The sequence below is a fragment of the Maylandia zebra genome, linkage group LG7 (assembly GCF_041146795.1).
Source record: "Maylandia zebra isolate NMK-2024a linkage group LG7, Mzebra_GT3a, whole genome shotgun sequence".
Lineage (NCBI taxonomy): Eukaryota > Metazoa > Chordata > Actinopteri > Cichliformes > Cichlidae > Maylandia > Maylandia zebra.
This window is the reverse complement of record NC_135173.1, coordinates 62,010,017-62,029,342: the sequence shown is the minus strand read 5'-3', so window position 1 is coordinate 62,029,342 and position 19,326 is coordinate 62,010,017. Positions and strand designations below refer to the sequence as shown.

At 42.2% G+C, this 19,326-nt stretch overlaps 3 protein-coding genes across 4 annotated transcripts in view; 1 reads left to right on the top strand and 2 right to left on the bottom strand.

Moving 5' to 3' along the window:
* The window catches only part of grk3 (G protein-coupled receptor kinase 3), a 77,934-nt gene extending 73,116 nt beyond the window's left edge, over positions 1-4,818 (bottom strand). Inside the window, exon 1 of one of the 2 annotated variants that reach the window (XM_004572789.6) lies at positions 2,472-4,818. In XM_004572789.6, the coding sequence (XP_004572846.1) occupies positions 2,472-2,584 (113 nt within the window). In that variant the 5' untranslated portion in view covers positions 2,585-4,818. The remainder of the gene's footprint in view (positions 1-2,471) is intronic. The other variant, XM_004572790.6, reaches the window with a different exon arrangement.
* Positions 4,819-7,073: 2,255 nt separating this feature from the next.
* Positions 7,074-9,224, bottom strand: cryba4 (crystallin, beta A4). The gene is made up of 6 exons (XM_004572791.2): positions 9,165-9,224; positions 8,521-8,564; positions 8,049-8,167; positions 7,747-7,888; positions 7,461-7,603; positions 7,074-7,313 (listed from the first exon to the last, which is right to left on the bottom strand). The coding sequence occupies exons 2-6, from the start codon at positions 8,557-8,559 to the stop codon at positions 7,166-7,168; spliced, it is 591 nt and encodes a 196-aa protein (XP_004572848.1). The 5' UTR covers positions 8,560-8,564; positions 9,165-9,224; the 3' UTR covers positions 7,074-7,165.
* A 4,785-nt stretch (positions 9,225-14,009) lies between these two features.
* On the top strand, positions 14,010-17,837 carry crybb1 (crystallin, beta B1). The gene is made up of 6 exons (XM_004572792.3): positions 14,010-14,111; positions 14,473-14,616; positions 15,316-15,434; positions 15,602-15,734; positions 16,214-16,356; positions 17,446-17,837. The coding sequence occupies exons 2-6, from the start codon at positions 14,494-14,496 to the stop codon at positions 17,621-17,623; spliced, it is 696 nt and encodes a 231-aa protein (XP_004572849.2). The 5' UTR covers positions 14,010-14,111; positions 14,473-14,493; the 3' UTR covers positions 17,624-17,837.
* Positions 17,838-19,326: the final 1,489 nt, after the last annotated feature.

Below are 19,326 nucleotides of genomic sequence, written 5' to 3'. Positions count from 1 at the left end.
GAACTTCTACTGCTAACTCAAACTTTACACACCTCCATCACTGAATGAAGAAAAGAGTAGGATAATATTTCTCACCGCACTATGAGGTGCAGATTTGCCTATAAATGACAGGACTGATATTTAGTTCTACAACTGTTTATTGATTTCTTACTACTGAAAGTCTTCTTTTCCCCTCAGCACATCAGCTAGTCACAGGCACCTGCACTATGAAATGACTTAAAGATACCCCGGGTATCTTTCTGTTATCTGGATCCACTTACCCCAACAATGGCAATCAGGATAACTCTTACATGAAGCTGGTTATGAACTCACTAAGGCACAAGCGTGTTGACATGACAGGCTTGGCGCTGGCAGCGTCTGACCAATTACACAGATTATTGGAAGAGGATTATTACTTAAAGCTGAGCAGCTAAATATATAAAATTTACAACAGTAAATATATTTGAAATTATTAACATAGGTATGTGCAAATACAGATCTACATATGATCCTTTCATAGTCCCGTGGCTGCAATGTTATGTTCTCCATTTGCATTGTTTTAACGTGTTGCATTCAATGTACACCACCCATATAACTCAACATCACCAAAATTTATATGTGACAGAAATCTGTTCAGCTCACCCAAAAAAAAAAAAAAAAAAAAATACAGAATGAAGAATCTGAAAGTGTCAAACAAAGACAATTAGATAAAATGTTAACAACTGACAATGTGTTCCAGGGCATTTTAAAGAGTAACATGAAAGTAATGTAATGAGTAGTGTAATGAATTACTTTCTCCTGGGAGTACTTAAGTAATATAGTGCATTATTTTTGAGAAAAGCGTTATTTTAAATACATTTCTTTTTTAAATAATGACCCCAACACTGATTACGCCAACATGCAGTGGTGAAACGTGTTTTTGTTTCCACCTTTAATCGGACCAGATTTCTTGCTCATTTCGTAAAGCCCTTTGCTTTGGTTGAGGTTGCTGTAGGAGCTTCTTCTCTTGGTATTACATCGTCACAGGACACTGACACCACTCTTGCTGTCAGAGATGGCCAAGCCTAACTCGTTAGTGTGCACAAAGACATGGTGTCGCTATAATATACATATATACACAGATGGATATATATAGATATATATATATATATATATATAGATATATAGATAGAGAGGGAGAGAGACAACTGTATATATACACCCTACTTCATATTAAGATTCTAGATTAAATGTTGCATTAAAAAAAATAGACCTCAGAGTTATACTGTGTACTACGATAAGAAGATGTATTAATTTTATATTAGTTAAAGCTTGTATTTAAAGCTCACTCTGAATATGTCAGCTAATTCTCACGTCAACAGATGGACAAAGTGATCTAAAGGAGGAAGAGTCATAGTGGAAGCACTGGGGTGTCAGATGTGACTGCGTCAGCAGGGAAGAAGAATTCTGAAAGGGACTACAGAAGTCAGGACTAGCTCTGAGTCAATCTGACATTTGCAGCTTTCATATGCAAAAATAACATGGAAATAAATACAAAACACCCCAGAATCCAGCCTCAAAACCGTAAGGAAAAACCCGTTTGCGATTAAGAAAAGTGGAGTACAAGGTAATAACTGGAAGCACAATGAGCTCAGATCAGATCAGTGACAGTGGTACAAACTATCCAGCTAATCCACACCTAACTGCTGTTCACACAGTTAGCATTTGACTGAACTCAAATGGTGCTGTGAAATTTTCACAGACCTCATATGAAAAGCAACCATGTCAATAACCAAATTTCAACCACATCCCCTTCAATGAACTTGCACGCTACAACCTGGACTGAAGCGACACTTTCAAGCCTCTGCTGCAGGGACAAAAGGATGTACAATTATATACAAATGGTAAGAGGTGGTGGGGGTGTACTATTTCAATAGGACTCTAGCTTTTGTCTTGAGTAACACCCTCCTCGGTGAGCTAAACGCTTGCAAACAGCAAAGATGAGATCAACAGCTGTATAGAGTGGTAATAAAGATGCATCAGAAGGATTTACAGCAGCAACGACAACACTTAGCAGCTTCAAAGAATGAATTACACTGGCTACAAGACACAGATTTAGGATCAGACCTTTAGTCAAGAAAGCCCGGGAGCAAAGAAAACATGTCTGACAAGCAATGGACACCAGAAACGATGGCAAACAAAATGTGCAGGTAGCTCCAACACTGTGGATCATTGGATTAACTTCTTGTTAACTTTAAGCTCTATGACAATGATGGTTGAAATGCAGATTTTACGAGGCCGGGGTTTGCTGCATGTTCTTAGAAACCTAAAGTGAGAAAAAGCTTTACAGTCATTTCGGTCCCCATCAAAGGTAAGGCACAGGTTTGAGAGGAAGCACGCCTCCATCGCCATATATGGTCGCGTAGCATGCACAGAAAATGTCATCCATTTCACAAAAACACACACATACACACACAAAAGCCCAGCATCAAAGCCCCTATGGATGTGCTTACCTAGGCTCAGGCAAAATGATTTTCTTGCTCGCCCGGGCCGCTGGAGTAGATTTGCTCTTCTCCATCGCCATCAAGTAACTGACATCAGCGAGCACCGCTTCAAGGTCCGCCATCTTTCGACCCTGGGACGACCAAATCGATTAAATAACCGGGCCGGGAAGGGTGGCTTCTGATTTAGGGGCTTAAAAACAACGTCCTCGGCCAGATGTGACCCACATCAAGGGCCAAGGCGCGCTGTGGGGGCCGGATGAATGGACGACGGCGCTGACCGTCTGCTGGGAAACGGCGGCGTTGTCTGCAGCTCCAAGTCTGTTCAAACTACCATCGTTGTCACGTAAAAGAGGAAACTTACGAGGGAAGACATAGGGTAGGGGTTAGTCGAAATATCTGCAGTAAGCAGGCCCGCTAGATCCACCGTCCTTGCGATTCCATGTAGCGCAAGGGGCGAGAGTAAGGACCTGTGATGTTTCTCACACAGGTAGGTGCGATGCACCACACACGGGCGCTGTCAGGCTCTACAGGTCTCCGGGGACTTGCCTGGTCCTCCTGTGTCCAAACGACTGGTCTGTCTCCAGTGCGGCATGTGCTTCAGGAAGAAGGGAATGAGGGAAGGAGGGGGCAGGGGGGTGTTCCTTAAAATGTAAACACTACTGTCGAAAAAATGTTCTAATCTTAGCGGACTGCCTGCTCCTCTCTGCAACACAAAATCAGCCACGCCGTGAGAAGACAGGCTTAACGATCAGTGCAGAGGGGCTGGTGAGACACTGCTGAACGGGTTAGATGTGGATCATCAAGGTGCCCGTTTGTAGTCTTGTGCTCCTGCAGCAAAACGCTAATCTGTCAGGCGCGACCTGGCATAAATAAAAGCGTGCAAGCCGAGGTTAGAGATAAGCCAGGATTCATGATTTGCATTCCAGAGTATCCACACAGCGCTGCTGTTTGTGCCCCTGTTGCTGCTTTCCTGTGCAGCGTTAAGGCTCAAACCTTCCTTATCGTCTCGTCAATCACGCACAAAAAAAGTCACCGGAAAAGATGCGGTTAAACTGCTGACAGAGGTTTGTCGCCAAATTCTGTCCAGGTGTAAAGGAATTGAATCAAGCGATCACAAACCAAATCCAGCGGTACATAGCTAACTGGTTTCTAGCCGCTGCCACTATAGATATTTGGGTTCGTTCGCTGGTTAGCTACCACGCTAGCTAGCAAAATGAAACCTGCTAGCCACGAGGCTAACTAACCACCAGGATTCAGAGCGGCCAGTCAGACACTCCTATTTTAGGCTATTCCGCTTCAGCAGACATATAAAATCAATCCCGTTGCAAAGACAGTCACTTGCAGGCAGACAAACAGCAGCGATTTTTTCAGCAACGTTAAGCTAACGGCCGAGGCGAGGACACTGGAGACTCGTATTGGGGAAGTCTTGCAGCGTTTCCGCTAAACAGTCTTCGACAGTCCGGTGAAGTCAGAACGAGGATAGAGATGCAAAACAATAACCCATAGCTGCTTCTTCGGTTACCCCGAACGTTAGGGGGACCCTCCCTGCCTAAAGACCCAGCACAGAGTTACTGAGTGTGGGGGTGAGGGTGACGCTGATGATGGAGGAGGGGTAGGGAGCGCTGGCCAGTAGTCTGCTTGGTAAACGCTAACTTTTCTTCCTCGCTGTAAACGCTGGCTGACCGACTGCGCGGCGAGGCAAACTGTCAAATTCTTTAGTCCGTGCAATGTTAAGAAAAAAACAACAGAAACAATATTTATAGTGATGAGGTTAACAGTACGCTGGCGCGCGCCTCAGAGATGTGAAACTGAACGTTCAGATCAGGTCTTCTTGCTCCGCGGCAGCCCCGCGCGCCTCCTGCCTACCAGGTTCTCGGCGTTCGCAGAGCCACTCGGCTGCTTAAACGCTCCAAGCCTCTGAACGAGTCTCCTTCCGCAGCCTCTGACTGAGTGCCAGTCGGTCAAGTCCGCTTGTTTCAATTAAGGTGTTCGTCGCCTCTAGTACGGCACATGTGTGGCTTAAAGCCTCCTCTCTATTTTTTTTTTTTCTTTTGGTGTTTTTTGCTAGCACAGTGGCTCTGTCTGCTTTGTAGTTCGACTTCCTCCCACTGCGGCGGGGAGAGGCTCGTAAAACACGGAGCGGCTCTCTCGGCTGTTGGAACGGAAGCGCGTTATTAGAGGTGCTTAGAGAGGAAGGTGTTGTTTCGCTCTGTTTATTTATGTATTACAAACAAACAAGGCGCAATCCGCGCCTATTCATGCGCGTGCAGCTAACTTAATCAGGGCGCCGAGTCCGCGGTGATTAACGATGCTCACTGAGAACAGCTTGGATTGGCCTGTAGAAAAGAGAGCTCTTTGGTCGGGCCTGCTCTGTTTCCGCTGCACTACATTACCCCGCTGCCCCCCACGCTGCTGCTGTTCGCACTGAATTGGAATAGTCACGAACAGTAGCTTCCGACAGTTCATATTACAGCAGTGTATTTTGCGTCAACGTACGCGTCGAGGGATGCGTGCGTTGCTCAGGTGGAGATGCAGTGCCGTTACCTGGCCGCACATGGTAATACTCTTAGTTCAGTGGACGGGCAAAGAGGCTTTGAGGTAAGGTGGGCGTCAGGAGCAGGGCTGTTTTGGATGAAAACTGCATACAGGGGCCATCATAGGTACCATAAGTCTGAGTGACAAAAAAAAAGACTCACTTAAAATGTGCAGTGAGGGTGGCAGCACAGTGAGCCTCATTAGACCTGTGACATTGTTCTTGTCATGACATAAATCCCCCTCTGATTTATGTCATGGGTTGTGAGGTTAAAGATCAAAATTATAACCTCTGATATTTCTGTACTGGCTCCTATCTCTCTAATTCTCTTAAAGAGGTTAAATTACACCAGAACACCAAAACTCGACTAAAACTCAGTGGCAGCAGGTGTGATGGAGGAACGGATCCAAATTGGAAGTTTTTTGCTTCATATCTTGTCAGTATGTATGGAGGCTGTCAAGAGAGAGGTCCAACAGTGAAAGTCTGCAGTCATCTGAAAAACACAGTGGAGACTGTCATGGTTTGGCGCTGGAGGGCTTGTCAACTTTCAGATTTGCATCCACCATATTATAGCATCTGCAAAATATCTGATCTTTCTTTTTTTCAGCATAAGAGTGGCCCCAAACACTTTTCAAAGCAACGTCAACATTATTGAAGCAGTGTGGGCTCATCCTGGCTGAGAACAGAACAAGAGGCAGAAGAATCCAAAGTAAAGCTTTTTCCTTCAAGAAGGAAACATTCTTGAAGGAAAAAGGAAGGAAACGTTATTTATTATCTATCAATTATCAATCAACTATCAATTATCTATCAATTTATATCTTAAAAGAGATTTTTTTCCCCTTTTTTGGTAAGAATCAGAAAATGGCTTTATCACTTTAAAAACAGATATTTTAATCATTTTTAAATGGCTAAATTCAAATATAATTTAAACCAGGCTATGACTGTCATATTTATTCAATGTATAGACTAATGTCATTGTGATTTTTTTGATTCCTTTTTTTTATCATTTACTTGACAACCACCTTTCCTGTTGGAAGGCGCTCTTAATGCTAAACTATATACAACATGTTTGGAATGTCACGCTGCCATCGAGGCCTCTTTTTAGAGGGTCTTGCTTATTTCAGCAAATTTTGCATGAATTCCAGCAGCACTGTGGTCAAGGTCCCCAGTGGAAACATCTTTGGGAGTTTCCAAACAATGACAAGGTGTATGAGACTGAAGCCAAACAGAGGGGAAAAAGCCCCAGCGTTTTATTTTATTTTCCTCGCTATATAATTCTAATAAATGCAACTGTATTTCTGAGTTTTGCACAATGTCATATGTATAGGCTGAAGGTTGTGTAATTTTCTTGTGTTGAAATGTGGTGAATAAATTAAATGGGCTGTGGTAACCACATAGAAATTTTGAGAGCAGCTGAAAGGACCGTGTTTCACCCCCATGTGCTGGGAGGTGTTGCCTTTTATTCTAAATGAAAATGAATCTTTAAAGCACATTTTGAGCATAAAATCATAACAGTTTCTTCTTCATAGTTCCTTGATAGCTTTCGTGAATTTAAGTTTAAAACTATATTTCAAACATTGGAATACTTACCATTAGTGATTACTGACTTATCAAAACTGATTATTGAATTATCAAAGATAAGACAGCAGCATTTGTCCCTCCATAGTGTAGTGGACACAAATCCCCCCTGGAGTTGTGCCAGGAAGGGGGGATTCTGCCAAATCAAACACACGGGGCTGCCCACAGTCACAAAGGAAAGCAGCTTCTTCTTTAATAAGACAGCAATGTTTGATTAGCACATATCTTAGAAAAAGATATGTGAAAGGACTTGCAAATATTTGTTACAGTTTGGTTCACATTTATTAATCTGGTTGACATCGAGCACTTACATAATAAGCTAAAGACTTGGTTCTAAATGACATTTTTTTCCTCACATTCACCCTTATTAGCAGGTAACCTCTGTACACCGTCATGTGAATTATACAGAGGTGATCGCAATTCAGAGGAAAACACAAGTGTGTGATGTATAAGTGATTTAGTATGTCCATATGATAAGCACATACACTGGTGGAAGTCAGTAAGGTTTAAGAAAAACAGTTTATTTAGCACGGGCAAGCAGCAGGGGTCAAAGGTGAAGGGTCACATGCTCGAAAGGGTTTGGTGTAAGTTATTACTGCTGAATACGGCGGATGGACTGGATCTGAGGGGTCTGGCAGTGAGAGCCAAACTCCCTGAAGTGTTTGTACTCCCCACAGTGACGATCGCACTCCATGATATATTGGTATCCACGATAACCAGGATACTGGTAGCAGACAAATCTGTTGAGAATTGACAGACGTGGAAATGCAAATGTTGTGAAATGTTGCAAAGCATATTGTGAAAATCTGAGTAGGGTTATTTTTTGAACTGCTGAGAGGATGAGGAGGGGGAAATAAGGAGGCAAATAAGCAGCTGGGGACACTCACGCTCCAGAATGGATCCTTAGAGAGCCAACTTCATTGTTGCACCAACCCATGGCCTGGAGGGAGGGGTAATCGTCGCTGAGCTCACCCTTACGGCCCAGGAAGTTCTCACGCTCATAGATAGTCATACGACACTCTCTGTGGTTCTGGAGGTGGGGGAGGTAAAGAAAGAATACATTTGAGTAGTTTTTCAGGTCAGGCCAGTCTACATTATTGATTTGTCCGTCACAGCAGCATTCGCTCACAATGGAGGTTTTTCAGTGGAAAAAAAAGCTGAGAGATAACTTACAGCACAGGCAATGGGTCTGAAGGAGGTCAGTCTCTCAATGTGATAGGCATTGCTACCTCCAAAAGCATCAGGCTGGGGGTACTCTCCCCGCTCCAGGACAAACTGCTGTCCCTGATAGGAGGCATGCTCATAACCCACCCAGCTGGAAGGAAGCATAGAAAAAAAGAGATTATTCCATCATCCCAAAAGTCCTTAAATCCACTTATACAGAGGTTAATAACATCCTGTCATGTTAACCGTATGTCACTTAATGATGGTTTTCTGCTGCATGTCTATCTGTGCGCACATATCTGTTTACTCACGCTCCACTCTCCACCCTGAGGGAGCGAACGGTCTCAAAGCCAAACTCCATCACATTGCAGCACTCAGAGGTGAACTCATGGCGGCGTCCCTGGAAGCATTCCTCATCGAAGACAATGATCTAATGGGAAAAAGGACATGCAGCTGATGGCTGTACACACCATCCACTTAAACTTGATGTGTGATGTCTGAAATCACTTCAGCAGCTCACCTCAAACATATAAAACTACATTAGCTAAGCTAATCACTCTGAACTGGGAGATAAACCACGTTTAACAAGCCCTAATGCACAACTGTGTGATATTCCAATCCCAATGAAGTCTTTATAGCGTCCTAATGTGGTGTGACTTCATTGGGCACTCTCCCTGATGCTCAACTGTATGAGGTGTTTTACAACAAGCAGCTCCTGGTCACATCTGAGGGAAAATTCAAAGGTGCTGATGAATAAAGCTGCTCTTCCATCTGCAGACTCACCTTCCAGTGGCCGGAGAACTTGGTGCAATGGTGAGTCATCTTGTCTGGAAGGAAGAAAGAATTTTATCCACGAGTGCTAACAATGAATAGACAGCAGTGACAACAGGGAAGCCACACACTCTGAGAGGTAAGCAGTCATTTTATTCTGATGCAGAAACTAGCCAGAAGCTAACCAGTAAAGACAGATGTGTGAACCAGAAATCCAAAAAGTGAAGAGCAGGAGATCGGTTCTATTGCCAGACCTATGAAAAAACAAGTCTGTGTCGCAGGTACAGTGTGTACTTTACACATAATGGGCAGGATACTGAAAGCAGCCTGAACTTGTAATTGCTAGATGGAAAGCACCAGTGTCTATTTATAGTTTGGATACCAAACAGAAGAGGGTCACAGAGGCCACAGGCTTCATTTGGCTACTCTAACTTTTGTCTCTCTCTTTCTAGTTTTTCTGCCCATTTCTAAGATTGTTCCATCATCACCACTGTTCATCGCAGCCACTGGGTGCAGTGATTTCAGCCTGGATGGTGTGTGTTTGGAGTGGGAGTAGATATGGATGTGTGAATATGGGGGATGCTATACCCTGGCTGTGGTACCCTGGCTGACCGTGCTGGATGGCTGTGGCGGCTGGGCGAGGGACAGGAACTCACCTTGCTTGATGCCCTTGGGTTGTCCTGCCGTGAGAGTGAGAGGAGCCACACGCCCCCACCCTTTTAAAGCCTCCCCTGGCAGGGGTCCATGCTGAAAGCCCCGGCTCAGCAGCAGGGAGGGGCTTTTCTTTGTCCCTACCTGACAAAAGCATCGTTAATCTATGGAGGGCCAGAAGTGCAGACACCACATTATCACTGGGGGCAGTGGACACAGAGACCAGGAATATAAGAAATGAAACATAGAGTGCAAGCTGAGAAAATACTGAGAGCCAACGGCATCAGAGAGGGAAGAGAAAAAAGCTGGAGCTGGAAGCTCTTTAACTCTTTATTTCAATTTATGTCTGCAAGTAAAGACCAGTCATTTTCTCAGTTAACTGGTGCTTCATTTTTGCCATTAAATGTGTGAAATTTGCAAATACAATAATGACCTGTCATACCATTAGAATTTGTTGATGATGTGAGACCAACAAACACAGACAGAATAAGCTCTGTGTGCATGCCTGCTCATGTTGGTAATAGCAGTGAAGCGTTGATGGTGACTCAGAGGATGTTTTTTTTTCCACAATATGTTTGAAAATAGTAGAACAGAAAAAAAGTTAAGAGAATCGCAAGATCCGATTTTAGTATGGGACATAAAGACCTTAATTTGTTATATCTATTAAAAAAGGTTGGTACCAGAGTTAAAGCACTAATTGCGCCAAATATGATTTTTTTTTTGCAATGTAGTGTCAGAAAATAGGAAGAGTACTAGATGGCTCTGTCTGATATATAGCTTATTTAGCCTAAAGCTAAGTCTTAAGGCAAAAGACCTCAAGTTTTTAAAACGGTTGTAACAAAGGATTTTTATTTGCAAGATCATTACTTGGAATCTGTTCTCAGTCGCTTTGATGTCACTTTCAGGTGAAAAAGAAAAAAAAAAAAAAAGCAACGTCATGCATGTGTCAAGGCAGATTTTCAGTGCAGATAGTATTCTTATGAAAGCTTCCAATGTGTGCAGTGAGAAATCTAACCAGTGCAGAGGAAGTCCTTCATCCAATTATGGCAAACACTAATACTTACACCAGAATGCTTTCTAACATGAAACACGTCTCCACATCTCAAATCTGATCATTTGAAGTGTTCTAGCAAGAATATTTTACGAAATGTTCAACAGTTTAATGAAAAAATGTAAAAAAGCCCTCAATAGTAAAAACAGGTTTAACCTGCATGCTGTAGTGTAATACACTAGCTAGGACTTGTGTGTTAGTGTGTGTGTGTGTGTGTGTGTGTGTGTGTGTGTGTGTTTAAGTGCTTACATAATCAACCACATGTAAACAGGAGCGCAGAGGCACTCGTCCTTATTTCCAGTGAGCCTAAAGGAATTTCAGCTTATCTAAAACTTTTAGACATAATTCACTGCCTCAGATCTTCATATACAAGCCTTGCTTAATCAAAGTTCATTTCTCTGAAATCAAAACAGAAATTGTAGTTCAGAAAGACCAAAAGTCTCAATGAACGTTCAATCATCCAGATCCAGCAAATCCCAAAAAGTTGATCCCGTTCATCTGGATGTATCAGTGGGGAAATGTTTCATCTCTCATCCAAGTGACTTTTTCCCCCATCCTTATAAACAGTGCTTTTGTATAATAACTGAAACTAGCACCATGGACTAACAATGGGCTGTGAGGTCAGTTTCATGATCATTAAGGTTGGGGAACCCTGCAGTCAGTTGAGAATGAAGAAGTCACTTATAAGAGTGACAAAACATTTTTCCCACTGAAAACACTACGTCCAGATGAACAGAATCAACTTTTTGAACAGAGACCAAAATGTTTCCTGCCTGAAAAGAGTCACATTTCAAAAATATCAAACAGGTTTCCTCATCAGATTTTTTTTTTCTACACAACACAAGAAAAAAACTGATCAGATTCATCTTACATTAGAAGGACACTGTTCACTTACCAGGGGAATTGTGTAATCAGCCATGATAATGATGAACCCCTCTGAAAGACAGACTAAATATTTTCTTCTTGAGAAAGCCGGGGAGGACTCCTGAGACCCCTGGCAGTCATCAGAAAATGGACATTAGAGAATGAAAGAGCCAAGGGCTGGTCAAAATCAATAGGTTCCTTTCATTTGGCAGGACATTTTGTGGCAGTGTCAGAAGATAAAAATGACAGTGGTCAATGCATTTAAAAGGCCATGTGTGTTTTCTGCCTAAAAGTGTAAAGCAGTGACAACCACTCATCTAATCTTCTTCAGACCTCGCAAGTATCATCATCAAAATCATTATCATCATAAAATGAAGTCACAGATATAAGCTCTTGCTCTCTTTTATTTCCTCCTAATGATGTCAGCAGCACTAACATTAGCTATCATTAGTGAGGAACGCTCACACAATAATTTGTTCTAACTATTAAAGGAACGAATCTCTTTGGTTACAATATTTAAATTAAAGTGTGCTATGCTATGTTGTCAGCTTCACTGGCAAAAGGTACAGGTGTAACACACAGGTACACATACCTGTTAGTAGTAAGAGACTAATAAAATACTAGAATTTCACTCAAGCTTCATGTGTGTGCCATAACACACAGCAAGCCTGAAGTAGTGAAAGTTTCTGCTCCTTACTTCTGCATTTGAAACTTCTGCATTGTGGATCTATAAAGATGCACTTGCTTTTGGTGAAGTCTTTAACATTATTTTTCCCATTTGATGCTAACATGTTTAAAGTCAGCCCTACCAAGTAGGATCATGTCCATTTAGTGACATGTTCGTTTATTACCCCAAACACATTTATTTCAACTAAACTCCACATACTCCATCCTGCTGTCTGAATACTCACTAATGTCAGTCTCCTGTTGTCTTTATCAGTTACTTTGCTAAAAACGCTGGTGACTTTTCTTTCTTACAAATGAAACCATGTCTGTGTAGCATTCTGAAATATCAGGAAAAAGTCTGACTAAGATTAAAAAATCCCTTTCTCAGGAAAGACCTGACCAAGAGGGCAGCAGAAATGACAACAAATACAATCACAGCATGGAAGCCACCCAGATTACACTGCAGGATTAGTTCACATATCAAACGCAATTTAATCCTGCTTCCATCGTGGAAATGATCTCAGCTGAAGTGATATAATCCACACATAATCCATTCGCCATAATCCCATAATTATTATCACCAACAATGACCTTTATTCAACCTCTGAAGATGACCAGGAGGAATTCTCATGCACGGCTGTGTGGCAGTGCTTTTTTGTCTAGATTACCCACCAGTCAAGAACTACTCAATATTATCCCAGCAAATTTAAAGGAAGTGAACATGCTGCATATGCCCCCTTTATCTTTTAAATGTACCGGCTGTAATAATAATAATAATAATAATAATAATAATAATGGATTGCATTTATATAGCGCTTTTCAAGGCACCCAAAGCGCTTTACAATACCACTATTCATTCACTCTCACATTCATACACTGGTGGAGGCAGCTACAGTTGTAGCCACAGCTGCCCTGGGGCAGACTGACAGAAGCGAGGCTGCCATATCGCGCCATCGGCCCCATCGGCCAACACCAGTAGGCGGTAGGGTAAAGTGTCTTGTCCAAGGACACAACGACCAGGACAGAGAGCCCAGGGATCGAACCGGCGACCTTCCGGTTACAGATGCGATTCCCAACCCCCTGAGCCACGGTCACCCCTACAGTAATGACAGTACTGTAGTTCATGGACAAAATGTAAAGCGTAAGGTTGGGGTGAGGCTAGTAAAACCCAGGCTTCTACCCTACTTGGCTCATCCCATTGCACTGATTTACATTTACAATGCCCATACTCTCTTTGACAAACACCTGCTTTACACGGGCACTGGATTCATAATAAAAGTGTAAAATTGCTGTCAAAGCCCAAATTTATCAGCAGGTTCTCCACAAAAACATCTTAACATGGACACTGCAGAGAGAAACTGTGACAGAGAAAGGAAGATGTCTGGACATTCAGAGTGTTTGTTACACATGAGAAGCTACAGAAACAGCGCGCACAGAACAAAAACTGTTCTGGCTCTTTCCTTACCTATATAAGGTAAGTCTTATTGTCTTTGGTTTCTGGTACAAGAATTAAAGATTTAATATCTGGCTAAACAAACAGGATGCTGGTTTTGGAAAATGTCAGATGCCAAACCTTATGTTGATTGGAAAGATGCTTTTGCGATATGAATGTGTTTATCATCTGTTAAGTAGTTGGCTAACACTAGCCAGAACTAGAAGTAGATATCAGTAGTAAGTGTTAGTGCAGTGCCAAAGCATTTAGTGGAACAGCTCTGGTGAACCTGAATGTCAGTGGGAGAAAGAGAATCTCCAGTAACTCAATTATCTCAAAGTTTAATAATGTTTAAACAGCAAAATGTCCAAAAAACCAAAACACTTCATTTGAAATGCTGTTTGATTCTTTGTATGGAGAACACATAGAAGATCAACATGAACGAATAGATCACTGCCTTTTTTTTGTTTTCTGTCTGTTTCTGTTGTGGTGATTCTCCAAAATCAAGAAATGGCAGTGAGTTAAAGTAGAAAGTCTGAGTTAAAGAATATGTTGTATTTGTGTGTGTGCCTTTTCTGTGTAGGTGACAGAGAGTGTGGATTACCTCTTTGTGTCCTGTGGACCTTTGCATTCCTCAACTCTACATGCGACTACAGCTCACAGGCCTACCAGCCCAACACACAGCAAAGAATGCTGTGTCAGTGGTTTCCTTTGACAGCAAAATGCTTACAGGCAGGCCCGAGGGGCCAGCAGTGTTTCCAGGCTATGCGATGACCTGCTGGCTTTGGTCCAGGCCAACAGTGATGACGAGAGGTTTTCTATTGTGCTGTGAGCCTCTACGTTTGGCCTTTGCCAGAGTATAAAAGCTTGGGTTGAGCGTTGAAGGGACCAGCACGAGCTAGCCTCCCTCATACGGCACTGCAAGCTATACTGACGCAGGTAAGCACACACAGACGCAGACATACAGGCCAGAGCATCCATCATGGTACAGTAGGACACCCACACATCCAGAGCCAGGGCCCACTCCCTGCCCACCGCTCCCAGCTTAAACTCCACCGTCCCGGGGAAAGGCCAAAACAACACCCAAATGAACCTCCAACATAAACTTCAGACTTGTGCTACTAGTCCAAAACCCTCCAAACACTTCTGCCTACCAACCCTCTGTCTATGTTGACACCTTGCCTGGGCCACATTTAACCTCACTTCTCCTTCCCTTTCACTTTCTCCTCTGAAACCCTGTCACTTCAATTTACACCTCTATTTCTGTTCATCCCCTTGTCTTCCTCCATCTCTCACCCAGACTCTCCTGAAGCCCCTCACCATGTCTCAGACTGCCAAGTCCGCCTCCAGCCAGGGCACTGATGCCAAGGACAAGGGAGCCCCAGCTCCAGCTGCCTCCAGCAAGGCCACCAAGACTGGCGAGCCTGGCATGGGATCCTTCAGAGTGAGTCATTGCAGAGACAGAATGTGTGCATTTTATTTTTTCCTAAAGGGCAAAGAAAGTAGACTGCATGTTGTCCCATGTGTTTCATCTAGCAGGGCAGTTATATGTTTATTTACTGAAGGTTTGAATTAGACATTAGAATTTCAGATACTATGGAGGTGAATGATAAAGAACAGCAAGAAACTTGGTTAAAAGACCAAAAATAACCACTTTGAATTTAGATACTGATGCTTTGAGCAGTACTTTTTTTTTAAATCCAAAATGTATTGAGGCTATTCTTTCTGATGTGAGTACCTATGTACTTTAGACTCTTTCTGTGAAAGCCACCGCATCACAGGGCTTAAGAAATGTCTCTGAGATGGAGCAAAAATTAAATGACCTCATATACTATAGTCTAGTGAAAAATAATGTATATTTGTAAGCTCATAATCTTTAATACTGGCATCATTTTACACGTAGCCACGTTAAAAGTGACATGTTTCTAAAGTATAAGGTTGTTTTGGAAATCTAAGTGATTAGTAAGTTCAGTCAGTGCTGAGGACTTTAAAGGGGAAATTACAGTTTAAGAAGTTGCCTTTTTTTTCATGCTCCATCCAAAAATGATTCCAAATCCAAAATTTGTTTTAAACCTTCCACATGAACTAAAGCTATAAACATAGTGTAAAGAAACAGCTATGACTCTATGTGTCCTCTGTGCAGCTCATGCTGTTCGACCAGGAGAACTTCCAGGGCAGGATGATGGAGGTCCAGAATGAGTGTATGAACGTGTGTGACCGTGGCATGGATAGAGTGCGTAGTATCATTGTGGAGTGTGGCCCGTAAGTGAATACACACACACACACACACTTGATTTAAGCAGCTGCCTGCATATCTTCTCTATTCATGTATATGTCACTTTTATCTTTCTTCCAATTCTTCTCCTGTGCCTCCCCACTTAACCCTTTTGCCCCCCCCAATCCTGTCCATGGTGTCCCCCGTTCTCCAGCTTTGTTGCCTTTGAGCAGACTAACTTCCGTGGGGAGATGTTCATCCTGGAGAAGGGAGAGTATCCTCGCTGGGATACCTGGAGCAACTCCTACCGCAGCGACTGCCTCATGTCCCTCAGGCCCATCCGAATGGTAAAATGAGCTGTTTTCTTCGTTTGTTTTTTCATAAAATGGGAGAATATAGTGATTCTAAATTCTCAGACCCTACGTTTTGACTGACTAACAGTCCAGAGCTAAACTTACAGCAAAGAAAAGCAGCAAATCAGCAAATATGACGAACTGGAACCAGGAAAAAGTTTGACATATATGCTTGAAAAAGCACTGAAAAGGTTAAGTGACTATCAACACAGTTCCTAAAGAAAAAAAATCAACAATATTTTTCACATGCTGATACTATAGCATATCACATCATCAGCATGACATTAGTAGGCTTTGGCCCCTAATTTAGCACAAAATCCATTCATGGATTCCACTAACTGCTCATGGAAGCAGTTCAACATTGCCACCCACAGACAATTTCTTACAAAATGCAATCAATGAAAAAGCAGAGAATGCACATGTAATGTATGTTGTATAGAGACTACATTTTATTCTTCCTTTCCTACCTGCAGGACAGCATGGAGCACAAGATCTGCCTGTATGAGCTCTCTGACTTCAAGGGCAACAAGATGGAGATCCAGGAGGACGATGTGCCCACACTCTGGGCGCATGGCTTCTGCGACAGAGTGGGCAGCGTGAGGGTGCCAGGAGGAGCGTGAGTAGACACGTTTAGTACTTGTGCTCTCTCACAAAACAAAACACAAATTAGCAGAGTATCACAAATATCATCAACATGCAGGCCTGTGTTAAGGCCTGTGAACACACTGTGGAAGTCAATTTTGTAGTACGTCATATTACTATAATAAAAAGTACATTTTCCATATATAAAATGGACTGCCAACATGGTTTCAGACACACCTAAGAGGATTCCACAGACTTGTTGGATTATACTACAAATAACAAGTGGGATGAGATGTCATTAAAAGGCTTGTCCTTTTGTCTACAAATCTTTTTTTTAGCCAGAAAATTTGCTTCATTTCATTATGTCCTCTAGGTCACCAATACAAATCTGTTCATTTGTATTGCTGACCGAAAGCCTCCAGAACAGCTTCAGTGCCTTTATCATACACCTTGAAAGCCTTTACACTCTGGATTAGATAAATGCCATCCTGACCAGAACATTCACAAATCTAATTCTTCATTATTGGAGTTGGTAATGCTCCCATAAATCCACTTCAGGGGAACTCAGAATCTCCTAGTTACCACTGCAACCCCTTGAAGGACTTCCAGAACATTCTGTCAGACAACTAAAACGTTGTAAAAGAACCCCAGGTTCTCCTAAAAAGAAACTCAGAATCATTTAAGAGATCCCTGGAAGGAGAACCAGGAACCTCACTGACGACTAACTGAACCTCCTTAACCGAACTCTTCAAGCTCCTAAATGTCCACTTAACCCTTAACTTAAGCATTTCTAGAACTCCCTTATGGACTCATCAGAAAACCTCATTAAGACTTGGTATCTCCAATGTCCTCCAGACCTCCTAATTCACTTCTGGTGTCTCCTAGGTGATCAGTAGAATCTTTTCACCACAAGAACTTCAACAGTAAACATTAAACTTCTTAGGACTTAGCATTATAACGGTCTTATTCTCTATTATATTATATCTTATATTCTCTATCATAACCCTATAATTTCATATACCATTTTTTTTTTATTTGTATGGATATCAGCCAGTAGTACACTACATGGACATCCTATAATAAACACACAACCATGACCTTTACCTTATCATGTCTCTCTCAGGTGGGTGGGTTACCAGTACCCTGGATACAGAGGCTACCAGTACCTGTTTGAGTGCGGTGACTACAGACACTACAATGACTTCTGCGCCTTCCAGCCCCAGATCCAGTCCATGCGCCGCATCAGGGACATGCAGTTCCACCAGAGAGGATGCTTCACCTTCACCTCCGCCAGCAAGTGAATGACATCTGCTGGCTGCCCGGTGCTGTTGCAGCCATGCAGCCCTCTCAGCTTTTTATCTCTCCAAACAAGCCCTTTCTCCAGTCTCCAGTGCTTTCCTTTATCTCCACATCATCGCTCCATCCCAGAGGAAAGACAGAATGAGAGCAAACACACTGGACAACATTAAGTGACTTTTTATGGTGCTAAAAATAAACATGTTGAGAAAAACCTAACCCTTCCTGCCTATACTATCTTTATTCATTTTTCAGAAAAATGTTCGGATGATGTTGTAACAGAAATATATGAAGCGTAGGCAATTTTGATATGCTAGATTTAACACTGCAATTGAGGGTCCTGTTTGGAGATGGACCATCCGATATTACGTATCGGTATCGGTCCGATACTGACCTAAATTACTGGATCGGATATCGGAGAGAAATAAAAAATGTAATCCGATCCATTAAATATCACAAAAGCAGCTCACAAAACTTGCGACATGGCGTAACTCGGCTCATAACAGTAGCACGTTGGAGCAGTATGTCACGTGATAGAGCAGCTGTGGCCTGCAAGACCTGTCAGCGGTCTGGTTGAGCATTTGGAGCCTGGCATTTTATCTCGGAGGAAGTTATCCCAGAGAGAAGTAAAGCAAGTTCATCTCTGAATGTTCGTAAAGCATTCCAGCTTTAAGCTTAACAACCGATATATGGAGCAACTGCCTCTTCTCTCCCCTCCCTCTCCTGCTGCTACTTCAATCCAACATGAAACTGATTAATGATCAGCTGATCGGCTTTTCTGTCGTTAGTCCATCTCTCTTCTTTGTTTATCGCCCACTTCGCGCCAGAAAGAGGAAACCAGCGGCTGAACAACAGCTTGATAATCTGTTGTTAGAATTTATTTAATATTACTTTCTACACCAGGATCCTTTTCTAGGCAGCTGACGGCTGGTAACTGTGCAGGGACGGATCTAGCAAAGTTTAGCCAGGTGGGCCAATAGGGCATTAACAGGGAAAAGGGGGCACAAAGACATACTTTTCTTTCTTATTCTCATTTAAAATATCTAGCTTTTAATAAATAATTATCTGATAATCATTATTACACCCAAAGTTTTAATCTGATGTAAAATGTATAGAAGTCCATTACTGTATATAGTAACTATTAAGTCTAGTAAGCTATAGTACTTTTTCCTTTGGGAAGGTACCATCTGTGCAGTCTGCAATTCTGTTGAAGAAAGATGTTGAATCTATTTAATTATCCTTGAAAAATAATTGATTTCTGTGCATTTTTTTCCACCCTGCATCAAATTAAAGTTGATTATGTCGATTAAGCATCATGAGGTGGGGGGTGGTTCCCTATTTTTTTTTTTTTTTTTTTTTTGCTGGGAGTTTGCAACCCTATTAGTTAGGTTGCTTACTCTTTAAAATACCAGAATAGGGAGGATGGAGAAGGTTTAAGTTTATTAGATTGATTAGTATTGCTGAACTATGAAATATTTTGGGTGCAGTGTATTTTTTGCATACAGGTATAACAGAATAGCTTTAGTGTTTGTTTGTTTTTAAACTTGAGTATGAACTTATACAAAATGCAGCAAGATATTAAAAAAACAGTTTTATTGATTAAAAAACACTATATCGGATTCATATCGGTATCGGCCGATATCCAGATTTATGATATCGGTATCGATATCGGACATAAAAAAGTGGTATCATGCCATCTCTAGTCCTG